Consider the following 13,804-nt stretch of genomic DNA (forward strand, 5'->3'; position numbering starts at 1 on the left):
TCTGTGCGCTTTCTGCAGAAGACTGGGTGGGAGATAATGTGAACGTGCTGGATCCACTGTCGGCCACCCAATTGACTAATGCCTGTACCTGCTCAGGCCTTACCATCCTTAGAACGGCATTGGGCCCCACCATATATCGCTGTAAATTCTGGCGGCTACTGGGACCTGAGGTAGTTGGTACACTAGGACGTGTGGATGTGGCAGAACGGCCACGTCCTCTCCCAGCACCAGAGGGTCCACTAACACCACCACGACCATGTCCACGTCCGCGTCCCTTACTAGATGTTTTTCTCATTGTTATGGTTCACCACAACAACAAATATATTATTTGGCCCAATGTATTGTATTCAAATTCAGCGGGATATAAATTTGAGGCCTAGTATTTAGGCGCTGGGTGACCGGTATGGATTTAGTGACAGAATTAGACTTGGAAATGCACAGAAGCGTGTGTGTGTGAAGTTATTCTGAATGACCCAATGTGCACCTTGAATATTATATACCCTTTTAGGGATAGATTTCAAATAGCTCTGATATAGCAGAAACCACTAAATTATGAAATTGCTAAAGTGGGAATTGTATTTCAACCCAGAACAAGAAATGTGCTTGAACGGACACTAAATAACTCGCCCAGCTACAGCACTAACGACAGATTTAGCTGGATATGAATTTGAGGCCTAGTATTTAGGCGCTGGGTGACAGGTATGGGTTTAGTGACAGAATTAGACTTGGAAATACACAGTAGCGGGTGTGTGTGAAGTTATTCTGAATGACCCAATGTGCACCTTGAATATTATATACCCTTTTAGGGATAGATTTCAAATAGCTCTGATATAGCAGAAACCACTAAATTATGAAATTGCTAAATTGGGAATTGTATTTCAACCCAGAACAAGAAATGTGCTTGAACGGACACTAAATAACTCGCCCAGCTACAGCACTAACGACAGATTTAGCTGGATATAAATTTGAGGCCTAGTATTTAGGCGCTGGGTGACAGGTATGGGTTTAGTGACAGAATTAGACTTGGAAATACACAGTAGCGGGTGTGTGTGAAGTTATTCTGAATGACCCAATGTGCACCTTGAATATTATATACCCTTTTAGGGATAGATTTCAAATAGCTCTGATATAGCAGAAACCACTAAATTATGAAATTGCTAAATTGGGAATTGTATTTCAACCCAGAACAAGAAATGTGCTTGAACGGACACTAAATAACTCGCCCAGCTACAGCACTAAGGACAGATTTAGCTGGATATAAATTTGAGGCCTAGTATTTAGGCGCTGGGTGACCGGTATGGATTTAGTGACAGAATTAGACTTGGAAATACACAGTAGCGGGTGTGTGTGAAGTTATTCTGAATGACCCAATGTGCACCTTGAATATTATATACCCTTTTAGGGATAGATTTCAAATAGCTCTGATATAGCAGAAACCACTAAATTATGAAATTGCTAAATTGGGAATTGTATTTCAACCCAGAACAAGAAATGTGCTTGAACGGACACTAAATAACTCGCCCAGCTACAGCACTAACGACAGATTTAGCTGGATATGAATTTGAGGCCTAGTATTTAGGCGCTGGGTGACAGGTATGGGTTTAGTGACAGAATTAGACTTGGAAATACACAGTAGCGGGTGTGTGTGAAGTTATTCTGAATGACCCAATGTGCACCTTGAATATTATATACCCTTTTAGGGATAGATTTCAAATAGCTCTGATATAGCAGAAACCACTAAATTATGAAATTGCTAAATTGGGAATTGTATTTCAACCCAGAACAAGAAATGTGCTTGAACGGACACTAAATAACTCGCCCAGCTACAGCACTAAGGACAGATTTAGCTGGATATAAATTTGAGGCCTAGTATTTAGGCGCTGGGTGACAGGTATGGGTTTAGTGACAGAATTAGACTTGGAAATGCACAGTAGCGGGTGTGTGAAGTTATTCTGAATGTCCCTATGTGCACCTTCAATATGATCTACCCTTTTAGGGATAGATTTCAAATAGCTCTGATATAGCAGAAACCACTAAATTATGAAATTGCTAAATTGGGAATTGTATTTCAACCCAGAACAAGAAATGTGCTTGAACGGACACTAAATAACTCGCCCAGCTACAGCACTAACGACAGATTTAGCTGGATATGAATTTGAGGCCTAGTATTTAGGCGCTGGGTGACAGGTATGGGTTTAGTGACAGAATTAGACTTGGAAATACACAGTAGCGGGTGTGTGTGAAGTTATTCTGAATGACCCAATGTGCACCTTGAATATTATATACCCTTTTAGGGATAGATTTCAAATAGCTCTGATATAGCAGAAACCACTAAATTATGAAATTGCTAAATTGGGAATTGTATTTCAACCCAGAACAAGAAATGTGCTTGAACGGACACTAAATAACTCGCCCAGCTACAGCACTAACGACAGATTTAGCTGGATATGAATTTGAGGCCTAGTATTTAGGCGCTGGGTGACAGGTATGGGTTTAGTGACAGAATTAGACTTGGAAATACACAGTAGCGGGTGTGTGTGAAGTTATTCTGAATGACCCAATGTGCACCTTGAATATTATATACCCTTTTAGGGATAGATTTCAAATAGCTCTGATATAGCAGAAACCACTAAATTATGAAATTGCTAAATTGGGAATTGTATTTCAACCCAGAACAAGAAATGTGCTTGAACGGACACTAAATAACTCGCCCAGCTACAGCACTAAGGACAGATTTAGCTGGATATAAATTTGAGGCCTAGTATTTAGGCGCTGGGTGACCGGTATGGATTTAGTGACAGAATTAGACTTGGAAATACACAGTAGCGGGTGTGTGTGAAGTTATTCTGAATGACCCAATGTGCACCTTGAATATTATATACCCTTTTAGGGATAGATTTCAAATAGCTCTGATATAGCAGAAACCACTAAATTATGAAATTGCTAAATTGGGAATTGTATTTCAACCCAGAACAAGAAATGTGCTTGAACGGACACTAAATAACTCGCCCAGCTACAGCACTAAGGACAGATTTAGCAGGATATAAATTTGAGGCCTAGTATTTAGGCGCTGGGTGACAGGTATGGGTTTAGTGACAGAATTAGACTTGGAAATACACAGTAGCGGGTGTGTGTGAAGTTATTCTGAATGACCCAATGTGCACCTTGAATATTATATACCCTTTTAGGGATAGATTTCAAATAGCTCTGATATAGCAGAAACCACTAAATTATGAAATTGCTAAATTGGGAATTGTATTTCAACCCAGAACAAGAAATGTGCTTGAACGGACACTAAATAACTCGCCCAGCTACAGCACTAAGGACAGATTTAGCTGGATATAAATTTGAGGCCTAGTATTTAGGCGCTGGGTGACAGGTATGGGTTTAGTGACAGAATTAGACTTGGAAATGCACAGTAGCGGGTGTGTGAAGTTATTCTGAATGACCCTATGTGCACCTTGAATATTATATACCCTTTTAGGGATAGATTTCAAATAGCTCTGATACAGCAGAAACCACTAAATTTTTAAATTGCTAAATTGGGAATTGTATTTCAACCCAGAACAAAAAATGTGCTTTGACGGACACTAAATAACTTTCCCAGCCACAACAGGACAGCGGTAACGAGAGATTTAGCGGGATATAAATTTGAGGCCTAGTATTTAGGCGCTGGGTGACCGGTATGGATTTAGTGACAGAATTAGACTGGGATATGGCCAAAAAATAACCACACTATTGCTGGTTAAATGCACTTGGTGATGGGCGCAGCTTGCCCCTGATGTAGTATATGGCCAAAAAATGAACAGACTATTGCTGGTTAAATGCACTTGGTGACGGGCGCAGCTTGCCCCTGATTTAGTATATGGCCAAAAAATGAACAGACTATTGCTGGTTAAATGCACTTGGTGTGATAGCTTGACCAACCACACTACTGAGGGTTAAATGCACTTGGTGACGGGCGCAGCTTGCCCCTGATGTAGTATATGGCCAAAAAATAAACAGACTATTGCTGGTTAAATGCACTTGGTGTGACAGCTTCACCCTGATGTAGGCTTTAGCCAAAAAACAACCACACCATTGAGGGTTAAATGCACTTGGTGACGGGCGCAGCTTGCCCCTGATGTAGTATATGGCCAAAAAATAAACAGACTATTGCTGGTTAAATGCACTTGGTGTGACAGCTTCACCCTGATGTAGGCTTTAGCCAAAAAACAACCACACCATTGAGGGTTAAATGCACTTGGTCGCAGCTTGTGCTGGCGCACCACAAGACACAAAATGGCCGCCGATCACCCCAGAAAAATGTGACTGACAAACGGTCTGGGCAGCCTAAAAACAGTGAGCAATTGAGGATCAGCAGCTCAATGATCCACAGCTGCAGATCGATCAGTTAATCAAGTCCTTTGGAGGAGTTAATCTGCCTAATCTCGCCCTACTGTCGCAGCCGCAACCTCTCCCTACGCTAATCAGAGCAGAGTGACGGGCGGCGCTATGTGACTCCAGCTTAAATAGAGGCTGGGTCACATGGTGCTCTGGCCAATCACAGCCATGCCAATAGTAGGCATGGCTGTGATGGCCTCTTGGGGCAAGTAGTATGACGCTTGTTGATTGGCTGCTTTGCAGCCTTTCAAAAAGCGCCAAGAAAGCGTCACAAAAGCGCGAAGAAAGCGACGAACACCGAACCCGAACCCGGACTTTTACGAAAATGTCCGGGTTCGGGTCCGTGTCACGGACACCCCAAAATTCGGTACGAACCCGAACTATACAGTTCGAGTTCGCTCATCCCTAGTCCTTAGCAGTTTACCTACCCCTCTGGTGTTGGGGCTGCCCTGGCTCACTAAGCATAACCCCACCATTGATTGGCAAGCGAGGCAAATAAATGGTTGGAGTGACTTTTGCAGAGAGAATTGCCTCATGACATCTGTTTCTGAGGTTGCTACTAAGACTGTACCATCTTTTCTCTCTGAATTTTCGGATGTCTTCTCTGAGAGTGGAGTTCAGGATTTGCCCCCGCACAGGGAGTACGATTGCCCTATTAATCTCATTCCAGACGCCAAGCTGCCTAAATCTCGTTTATACAATCTTTCCCAACCTGAAAGGGCTTTATAGTCAAGGTTCGTGGATATGCAAACCTCCACCATTAGGATCTTTGCATAGGCTGAGCAGCCAGGGAAAGTGCCAGGTCTTCTGCAGGGGTCTCCCTTGGTTTCTTAGCTTTTGGATCCAGCGAGTCATTTATACATGTTGCTTTGCCTTGTTTCCTGTACACCGTCCATGACATAAATATTAATAGGTAGTAGGTACTGGTTACAGTGGGTAGTTTTCCTCACATGAAAATCTGGAAATCTTCCTCCTGGGTCCCATATATGAGGAGGCAAAAGTTCTTCTTTAACCTGGGTGCTCCCAGCAGCTGTAATTCCTGCAGAAGCTTCATCTGCAATCTCCTGGTGGCTTTCTGTAGCAGAACTTGGAATTGCAGGATCACCTTTCTCTGGAAAATCCTCTGTAAGCCTTGGCCTTTTCCTGGTAGGTGACAGGTTCTCAGGACAGCAATAAAGGATAGGCCCTTGGTCTTTCATAGCAAGAAGCTCTGGATTCTGTGGTGGTTCTGGAGTGCATGGAGCAGTATCAGTGGATTCCTCCTTATCCTCACACACATCAGGGCAGTGATCCTGTTTGATGGGTTCAGGCTGTACAGTAGCAGTAGTAGTAGGCCCAGAGATTTCTGTAGTGGCAGTGATAATAGTCACAGACTGGCTCTTTTCTAGCTCTGCTATTCCATTAGTCAGGGGCAACAGTGGTAAAATCCACCTGGCAGATGGCCTGCTGCTGCCTACCGGAGGGACTGGGAATCTTCTTCGTTATTGTTTCAGCGGTTGAAAGTCTCTAGAGTCAATGACAATGTCCACAGGGCAGTCCTTCTCTGACTCCATTTTGGCAGTAGTTAGAGGCATGATGTAGGTGGCTCCAGCTGCTGTGATGGAGCTCCACTGACCTCTTGTGGCAGTTCCTGGTACTGTCTTGGTAGTGAGGCTGGCTATCTCTAGCTGGACCTCCAGGTTAATGTGGCTTGGCCTGGGGCTGTCTCCTCTGGGCAGCGGAGTGGGTGCTCCGGCCGCCTCCGCCGCACCAGTAGGTGTGCTTAGCGGAGCAGGCTTGGGTCTATCAGGGGTATCGGGACCCAGAGGGAGCGGTGTAGGGGCCTTTTCAGACCGGGCCTGGGCCTCAGGGAGCGCGTCTGCTCCTACCTGATGTCGCGGCCGGGCGACCGGTTCCAGTGTCTCATGGTGGTGCGCGGGGGCCTCCGCGATAGGTGCCGTCATCAGGGCCTTTGCTAAAGCTGCAGATGCTGTCGGTGTCGCAGGTATGTTCAGGGCCTGGACAGCTTGGCTGGCTGTGGTCTCTGCAGGAGCAGGCTTGACACTGGCAGCAGTCCGGTTCACTGAGTCGGTAGCGGCTGAGGGATCCACTGCCTCTGAGGTCTGGACTGGAGTTGCGACGTCTTCTTCCGCGGGAACGGGTTTGGAAACGGCAGCCATCTCAGTCTGGTCGGCGGCGGCTGTCTCTTCACTAGGTGCGGCATGCGCAGGCTCTGGGGACACTCTGAATGCACAGGGGCCAGCTCTCCTCACAGATCTCAGGTACAATGGGCTCGTAGACAAGTTCTCCCTGGATCGCCATCTGGTCCCATTTAGGTGGAGGGGGTGCCATATTGCTTGCGTCTCTCTTCTCACTTGGTACAGAGCATGAGGGTGGAGCCCAGAGGGAGGAGTCTGCACTCGCATTGCAAAGTTCTTGGTGGGCAGGCTTTAGAGTTCTCGCTTCTAGGAGGGCGTATTCGGCATTTTCGCGCTCTTGAGAGGGCGTTCTTGACTTTTCCCGCTTATGGGCATGAAGAAGCGGCGCCATTTTGCGAATATGGCGAATTAACCCTTTGAGTGCTGGTGCGCATGTTTTAGCACTTTCTGGCACAGCAACAAAGCAATAAAGTCAATTTTTAGGGTTTTGGCACAATTCTCAGATCCTGCGATACTGTGAAACATGCAATTTGATCCTTTTGGCACACAATTCAGTTTGTTTCCTGTTATGGCACACAATTCAGTTCGTATCCTGTTATGGCACACAATTCAGTTCGTATCCTGTTCCAGTGACGCCAAACATGGCGGATTGGGGTATGCACTCTGACGCCAATAATATGCAATGGCTGGGTCAGGTGTAGGTCATAGTTTATAGTTTTGTTAGTGACGCCAATTGCAGCGTGCGCAGGGTACTAACACAGGGCCCTTTAAGGTGTTGTAACTCACGTACCAGCTTAGGAATGGCAGAGTGGTGTAATGTCTCTGTATAGTAGTAGTAATGGTGTCAGCGATGTCTCCTACCTGGGCACGGCTGAACTCCTGGATCCTGGCTCACTTGCAATAAAATGAGTGTGGTGCTAGTAGGAGTAATAGAGGAAATGGCAGCAGTAATTGAGATCCAGACCTTTGGTAAAGTTTAAACTTGTCTTTACTAGTTGCAGTTTTTATCCAAGCGAGATACAGCAATAGTCTTTGGTCCCAGCAGGTATTGGCAATGTGTGGCAGGAATATATCTTCTGCTCTATCATGTGCCTGGAGCTTTTGCAGGAAAGGGACGTCTGCTTAGTAGCTCTGTAATGTGGCAGGAATTTATCTTCTGCGCTTTCTATCTTCTGCCATCTTGGGGACTGACTTGCTAGGGAGGAATTTGGCTTCTCCTGTGGTCTATGGTCTGTACTCACAGTTATTGTCTCAGGGTATGCTTCTTCCTGTAACTGGAGGTGGCTGCTTGCTTTCTTTCAACTGAGGCTGCAAGGCTCTGGCTGGGGATGATGATCAGTGTCTCAGCCGAGACGAGATCTGCGCTTTGGATCCCTATATCTGGGAGTTCCTACACTCACAGCCTTCCCCTAGCCGGGGTGGCTGGCACACTAACTCAACTTCCTTCCCTCTCCATGAGGCAGGATGTGGGCGCAGCCCATTTCTGATCACAGAAGGGGGGCTGAACTGGAATGAACTATAGCTAAGTCCTTGCTGAACACATTGCTGCCACCTGCTGGTGAACATAGAAATTCCAAGGCTTTCCAATGCACATTTGTGAGAATATGATGTGAAATTACATTAGATGACAAGGTAAATACACTAGGTTGTAGCTGGGTAAAAGAGTTTCGTAACACAACTCTGGGGTTGACAGCCTTTGCACCTGCTGTCTAGAACCTGGAGTCGGCTTGAAGGCGTTCTAGATAGTTGGTGCGCAGGAGTCTAGCGCTGTCAATCTAAAGGAAGGGGGGAACGTGATTTGAAGGAGAGGGGTGGCAGTATGGAGCACCAGGGATGTTGCTGGAGCGGTGCTCAAACCACATAAGCCCGCCTCCTGGTGCTCCGATAACTCATTAGCATATTTAGAAAACTTTAAAGGGATTCTGCACTTCGTTGAAACTGATGATCCATCCTCTGGATAGATCATCAGCATGTGATCGGCAGGGGTCCGACACCTAGGACCCCCGCCGATCAGCTGTTTGAGAAGGCAGCGGCGCTCCAGCAGCGCCACGGCCTTATTACTGTTTACTGCTTGCCCAGTGACGTCACGACTAGTATCAACTGGCCTGGGCGGGGCTAAGCTCCATTCAAGTGGATAAACAGAACTGTAAAGAAAGCAATAAATGACAAAAAGAAAGCATATAAAACACTAAAACAGGAGGGTAGTACGGAAGCACTGAAAAACTATAAGGAAAAAAATAGAACATGTAAAAAACAAATAAAAGTGGCCAAACTAGAGACCGAGAGATTAATTGCCAAGGAGAGTAAAACTAACCCTAAAATGTTCTTCAATTATATAAAAGTTAAAAAGTATAAATCTGAAGGTGTCGACCCTTTAACCACTTCAACCCCGCTAGCTGAAACCCCCTTAATGACCAGGCCACTTTTTACACTTCTGCACTACACTACTTTCACAGTTTATTGCTCGGTCATTCAACTTACCACTCAAATGAATTTTACCTCCTTTTCTTCTCACAAATAGAGTTTTCATTTGGTGGTATTTCATTGCTGCTGACATTTTTACTTTTTTTGTTATTAATCGAAATATAACGATTTTTTTGCAAATAAATGAAATTTTTCACTTTCAGTTGTAAAATTTTGCAAAAAAAACAACATCCATATATAAATTTTTCGCTAAATTTATTGTTCTACATGTCTTTGATTAAAAAAAAAATGTTTGGGTAAAAAAAAAAGGGTTTGGTAAAAGTTATAGCGTTTACAAACTATGGTACAAAAATGTGAATTTCCACTTTTGTTCCTGAGGTTCTACAATGCCCAGACAGTACAAACACCCCACAAATGACCCAATTTCAGAAAGTAGACACCCTAAGGTATTCACTAATGGGCATAGTGAGTTCATAGAACTTTTTATTTTTTGTCACAAGTTAGTGGAAAATTATGATTTTTTTTTTTTTTTTTTTTACAAAGTCTTATATTCCACTAACTTGTGACAAAAAATAAAAAATTCTAGGAACTCGCCATGCCCCACACGGAATACCCTGGGGTGTCTTCTTTCCAAAATGGGGTCACTTGTGGGGTAGTTATACTGCCCTGGCATTTTAGGGGCCCATATGCGTGAGAAGTAGTTTGCAATCAAAATCTGTAAAAAATGACCGGTGAAATCTGAAAGGTGCTCTTTGGAATGTGTGCCCCTTTGCCCACCTAGGCTGCAAAAAAGTGTCACACATGTGGTATCGCCGTACTCAGGAGAAGTTGGGGAATGTGTTTTGGGGTGTCATTTTACATATACCCATGCTGGGTGAGATAAATATCTTGGTCAAATGCCAACTTTGTATAAAAAAAATTGGAAATGTTGTCTTTTGCCAAGATATTTATCTCACCCAGCATGGGTATATGTAAAATGACACCCCAAAACACATTCCCCAACTTCTCCTGAGTAAGGCGATACCAGATGTGTGACACTTTTTTGCTGCCTAGGTGGGCAAAGGGGCACACATTCCAAAGAGCACCTTTCGGATTTCACAGGCCATTTTTTACAGATTTTGATTGCAAACTACTTCTCACGCATATGGGCCCCTAAAATGCCAGGGCAGTATAACTACCCCACAAGTGACCCCATTTTGGAAAGAAGACACCCCAAGGTATTCCATGAGGGGCATGGCGAGTTCCTATAATTTTTTATTTTTTTCACAAGTTAGCGGCAAATTATGATTTATTTATTTTTTTCCTTAAAAAGTCTCATATTCCACTAACTTGCGACAAAAAATAAAAAATTCTAGGAACTCGCCATGCCCCTCACGGAATACCTTGGAGTGTCTTCTTTCCAAAATGGGGTCACTTGTGGGGTAGTTATACTGCCCTGGCATTTTAGGGGCCCATATGCGTGAGAAGTAGTTTGCAATCAAAATCTGTAAAAAATGACCGGTGAAATCCGAAAGGTGCTCTTTGGAATGTGTGCCCCTTTGCCCATCTAGGCTGCAAAAAAGTGTCACACATCTGGTATCGCCTTACTCAGGAGAAGTTGGGGGATGTGTTTTGGGATGTCATTTTACATATAGCCATGCTGGGTGAGAGAAATATCTTGGCAAAAGACAACATTTCCCATTTTTTTATACAAAGTTGGCATTTGACCAAGATATTTATCTCACCCAGCATGGGTATATGTAAAATGACACCCCAAAACACATTCCCCAACTTCTCCTGAGTACGGCGATACCACATGTGTGACACCTTTTTGCAGCCTAGATGCGCAAAGGTGCCCAAATTCCTTTTAGGAGGGCATATTTAGACATTTGGATCCCAGACTTCTTCTCATGCTTTAGGGCCCCTAAAAAGCCAGGGCAGTATAAATACCCCACATGTGACCCCATTTTGGAAAGAAGACACCCCAAGGTATTCAATGAGGGGCCTGGCGAGTTCATAGAAAAAAAAATTTTGGGCATAAGTTAGCGGAAATTGATATATTTTTTAGTTTTTTCTCACAAAGTCTCAATTTCTGCAAACTTGGGACAAAAATTTTAATCTTTCATGGACTCAATATGCCCCTCAGCGAATACCTTGGGGTGTCTTCTTTCCAAAATGGGGTCAGTTGTGGGGTGTTTGTACTGCCCGGGCATTTGAGGGTCTCCGCAATCATTACATGTATGGCCAGCATTAGGAGTTTCTGCTATTCTCCTTATATTGAGCATGCGGGTAATGAGATATTTTTTTTCCGTTCAGCCTCTGGGCTGAAAGAAAAAAATGAACGGCACAGATTTCTTCATTCGCATCGATCAATGTGGATGAAAACATCTCTGCCCAAAAAAAAAAAAAGGAGGGGAAAGGCGTCTGCCAGGACAAAGGAGCTCTGCCCAACATCTATACCCACTTAGCTCGTATGCCCTGGCAAACCAGATTTCTCCATTCACATCAATCGATGTGGATGAATAAATCATTGCCGGGATTTTTTTTATATATACAAAGTGTTTGCCAAAGCATATGAACACCGCCACCTCCTCAGATCATATGCCTCGGCAAACGTATCTTTTACTGCAGAGGAGAAATCTCGTCTTGCAGCGCCGCATACACCGTGTGTAATCTGACAGCAGCGCAATGCTTCTGTCAGAATGCACATCAGTACTGCAGCTAGTGGATCGGTTGGTCCACCTGGAAGGTAACAAAAACAAAACAAAAAAGAAAAAACCAGGCCGCAACGCAATAAATTTTATTAACTTTATAATAACTTTAGAACAGAACATATAAACTTTTTTTAACTTTTGAAACTGAACTTTTTTTTAGTTTTTTTTTTTTTTACCTTTTATAGGACAAACCTCTCCTTCCCCATGGGACAATGTTCAAAGCGCAAATCGCCCAAAGATGTGGCGAAGTACATTATGCACTTTGTCCCAGGTGAAAGGAGAGGTTTGCAGCAGCTGTGTGTGAATGGGCCCTAATAGCCCTGTGTGCCTGTCCTGGTGAGATGTGATCCCTATGCTAGGTGTACCTGTGTGTGGTACTTCCGGAAACACTCTCCAAAGCATCAGGGCAGTCAGGACAGAAATAGCGGGTGTCACGCCTTATTCCACTCCTGCTACAGACACGACATCTTTTTCGGGGTGACTGTTGGGTTGAGGTACCAGGAACAACATTGGGGAAATGTCGCTCGTGTAGACGGCTTACTACACTGGTGGATGGGGCCACGGAACCTCCTGGATACAGGAGGTTCTCAATGATCTCTTCCTGAAATTTGAGGAAGGATCCTGTTCTCCCAGCCTTACTGTAGAGAACAAAACTATTATACAGAGCCAATTGAATCAAATATACAGACACCTTCTTATACCAGCGTCTGGTGCGTCGGGAAACTAAATACGGAGACATCTGGTCATTGAAGTCCACCCCTCCCATGAGCGCATTATAGTCGTGGACACAGAGGGGCTTTTCAATGACACGGGTTGCTCGCTCAATTTGTATTGTCGTGTCTGCGTGAATGGAGGAGAGCATGTAAATGTCACACTTGTCTCTCCATTTCACCGCGAGCAGTTCTTCGTTACACAGTGCGGCCCTCTGCCCCCTTGCAAGACGGGTGGTAACGAGCCGTTGGGGGAAGCCCGCGTGACTAGTTCACGCGGTGCCACAGCAGCTAATCTGTTCTAGAAACAAATACCTGAAGAGGGCCACAATTGTGTAGAAATTGTCCACATAAAGATGGTACCCCTTGCCGAATAAGTGTGACACCAAGTCCCAGACTGTCTTCCCACTGCTCCCCAGGTAGTCAGGGCAACCGACCGGCTCCAGGGTCTGATCTTTTCCCTCATAGATCCGAAATTTGTGGGTATAGCCTGTGGCCCTTTCACAGAGCTTATACAATTTGACCACATACCGGGCGCGCTTGCTTGGGATGTATTGTTTGAAGCCAAGGTGCCCGGTAAAATGTATAAGGGACTTGTCTACGCAGATGTTTTGCTCAGGGGTATATAAATCTGCAAATTTCTGGTTGAAGTGGTCTATGAGGGGCCGAATTTTGTGGAGCCGGTCAAAAGCTGGGTGGCCTCTGGGACGGGAGGTGGTGTTGTCGCTAAAGTGCAGGAAACGCAGGATGGCCTCAAATCGTGCCCTGGACATAGCAGCAGAGAACATGGGCATGTGATGAATTGGGTTCGTGGACCAATATGACCGCAATTCATGCTTTTTGGTTAGACCCATGTTGAGGAGGAGGCCCAGAATTTTTTTTATTTCGGAAACTTGGACTGGTTTCCACCGGAAAGGCTGGGCATAATAGCTTCCTGGGTTGGCGGATATAAATTGAGTGGCATACCGATTTGTTTCTGCCACAACTAAGTCCAAGAGCTCCGCAGTCAAGAACAGCTCAAAAAAATCCCAGGGCCGAACCGATCTGAGCTGTCTCAACCCGAACTCCAGACTGGGCGGTGAAAGGGCGAACTACAGGTGCGGCTGAAGTTGGGGACTGCCAATCAGGGTTTGCCAGCACCTCTGGGACTCTAGGGGCTCTACGGGCCCGTCTGTGCGGTGGCTGCGACGGGGTAACTAATGCACGTGCCACCGTACCAGCTTCAACTGCCCTTCTGGTGCTCGCCACTTCACCAGGTTGTACGGCAGTGCTGGTACTAGGTCCAGGGAGGGCTGCGCTGCTGGTGTATGCCTCATTGTTTTAATCAGCGCCAGCAACCCTACCAGGCTATATGCCTTGTTGTATAGGGTTAATCTGGGTGACAGAGCCACATTTCTTACCATGGAGATGCCTGAGTCATTGTGTTTCTGAAGAATCCACTGCAATGTGTATGTGG

General features: G+C 45.0%; 1 protein-coding gene across 1 annotated transcript; it reads right to left on the bottom strand.

The window, feature by feature from the left end:
* Positions 1 to 5,864: 5,864 nt before the first annotated feature.
* Positions 5,865 to 6,542, bottom strand: LOC122926202 (predicted GPI-anchored protein 58). The gene has a single exon (XM_044277583.1). It carries the CDS (start codon positions 6,540 to 6,542, stop codon positions 5,865 to 5,867), a length of 678 nt encoding a protein of 225 aa, XP_044133518.1.
* Between the last annotated feature and the right edge of the window lie 7,262 nt (positions 6,543 to 13,804).

This window comes from Bufo gargarizans, chromosome 2 (genome assembly GCF_014858855.1).
Source record: "Bufo gargarizans isolate SCDJY-AF-19 chromosome 2, ASM1485885v1, whole genome shotgun sequence".
Taxonomy (NCBI): Eukaryota; Metazoa; Chordata; class Amphibia; order Anura; family Bufonidae; genus Bufo; species Bufo gargarizans.

Coding starts and splice junctions, on each gene's coding strand:
- LOC122926202 (XM_044277583.1), bottom strand. CDS start 6,542: ATGGCTGCCGTTTCCAAACCCGTTCCCGCGGAAGAAGACGTCGCAACT.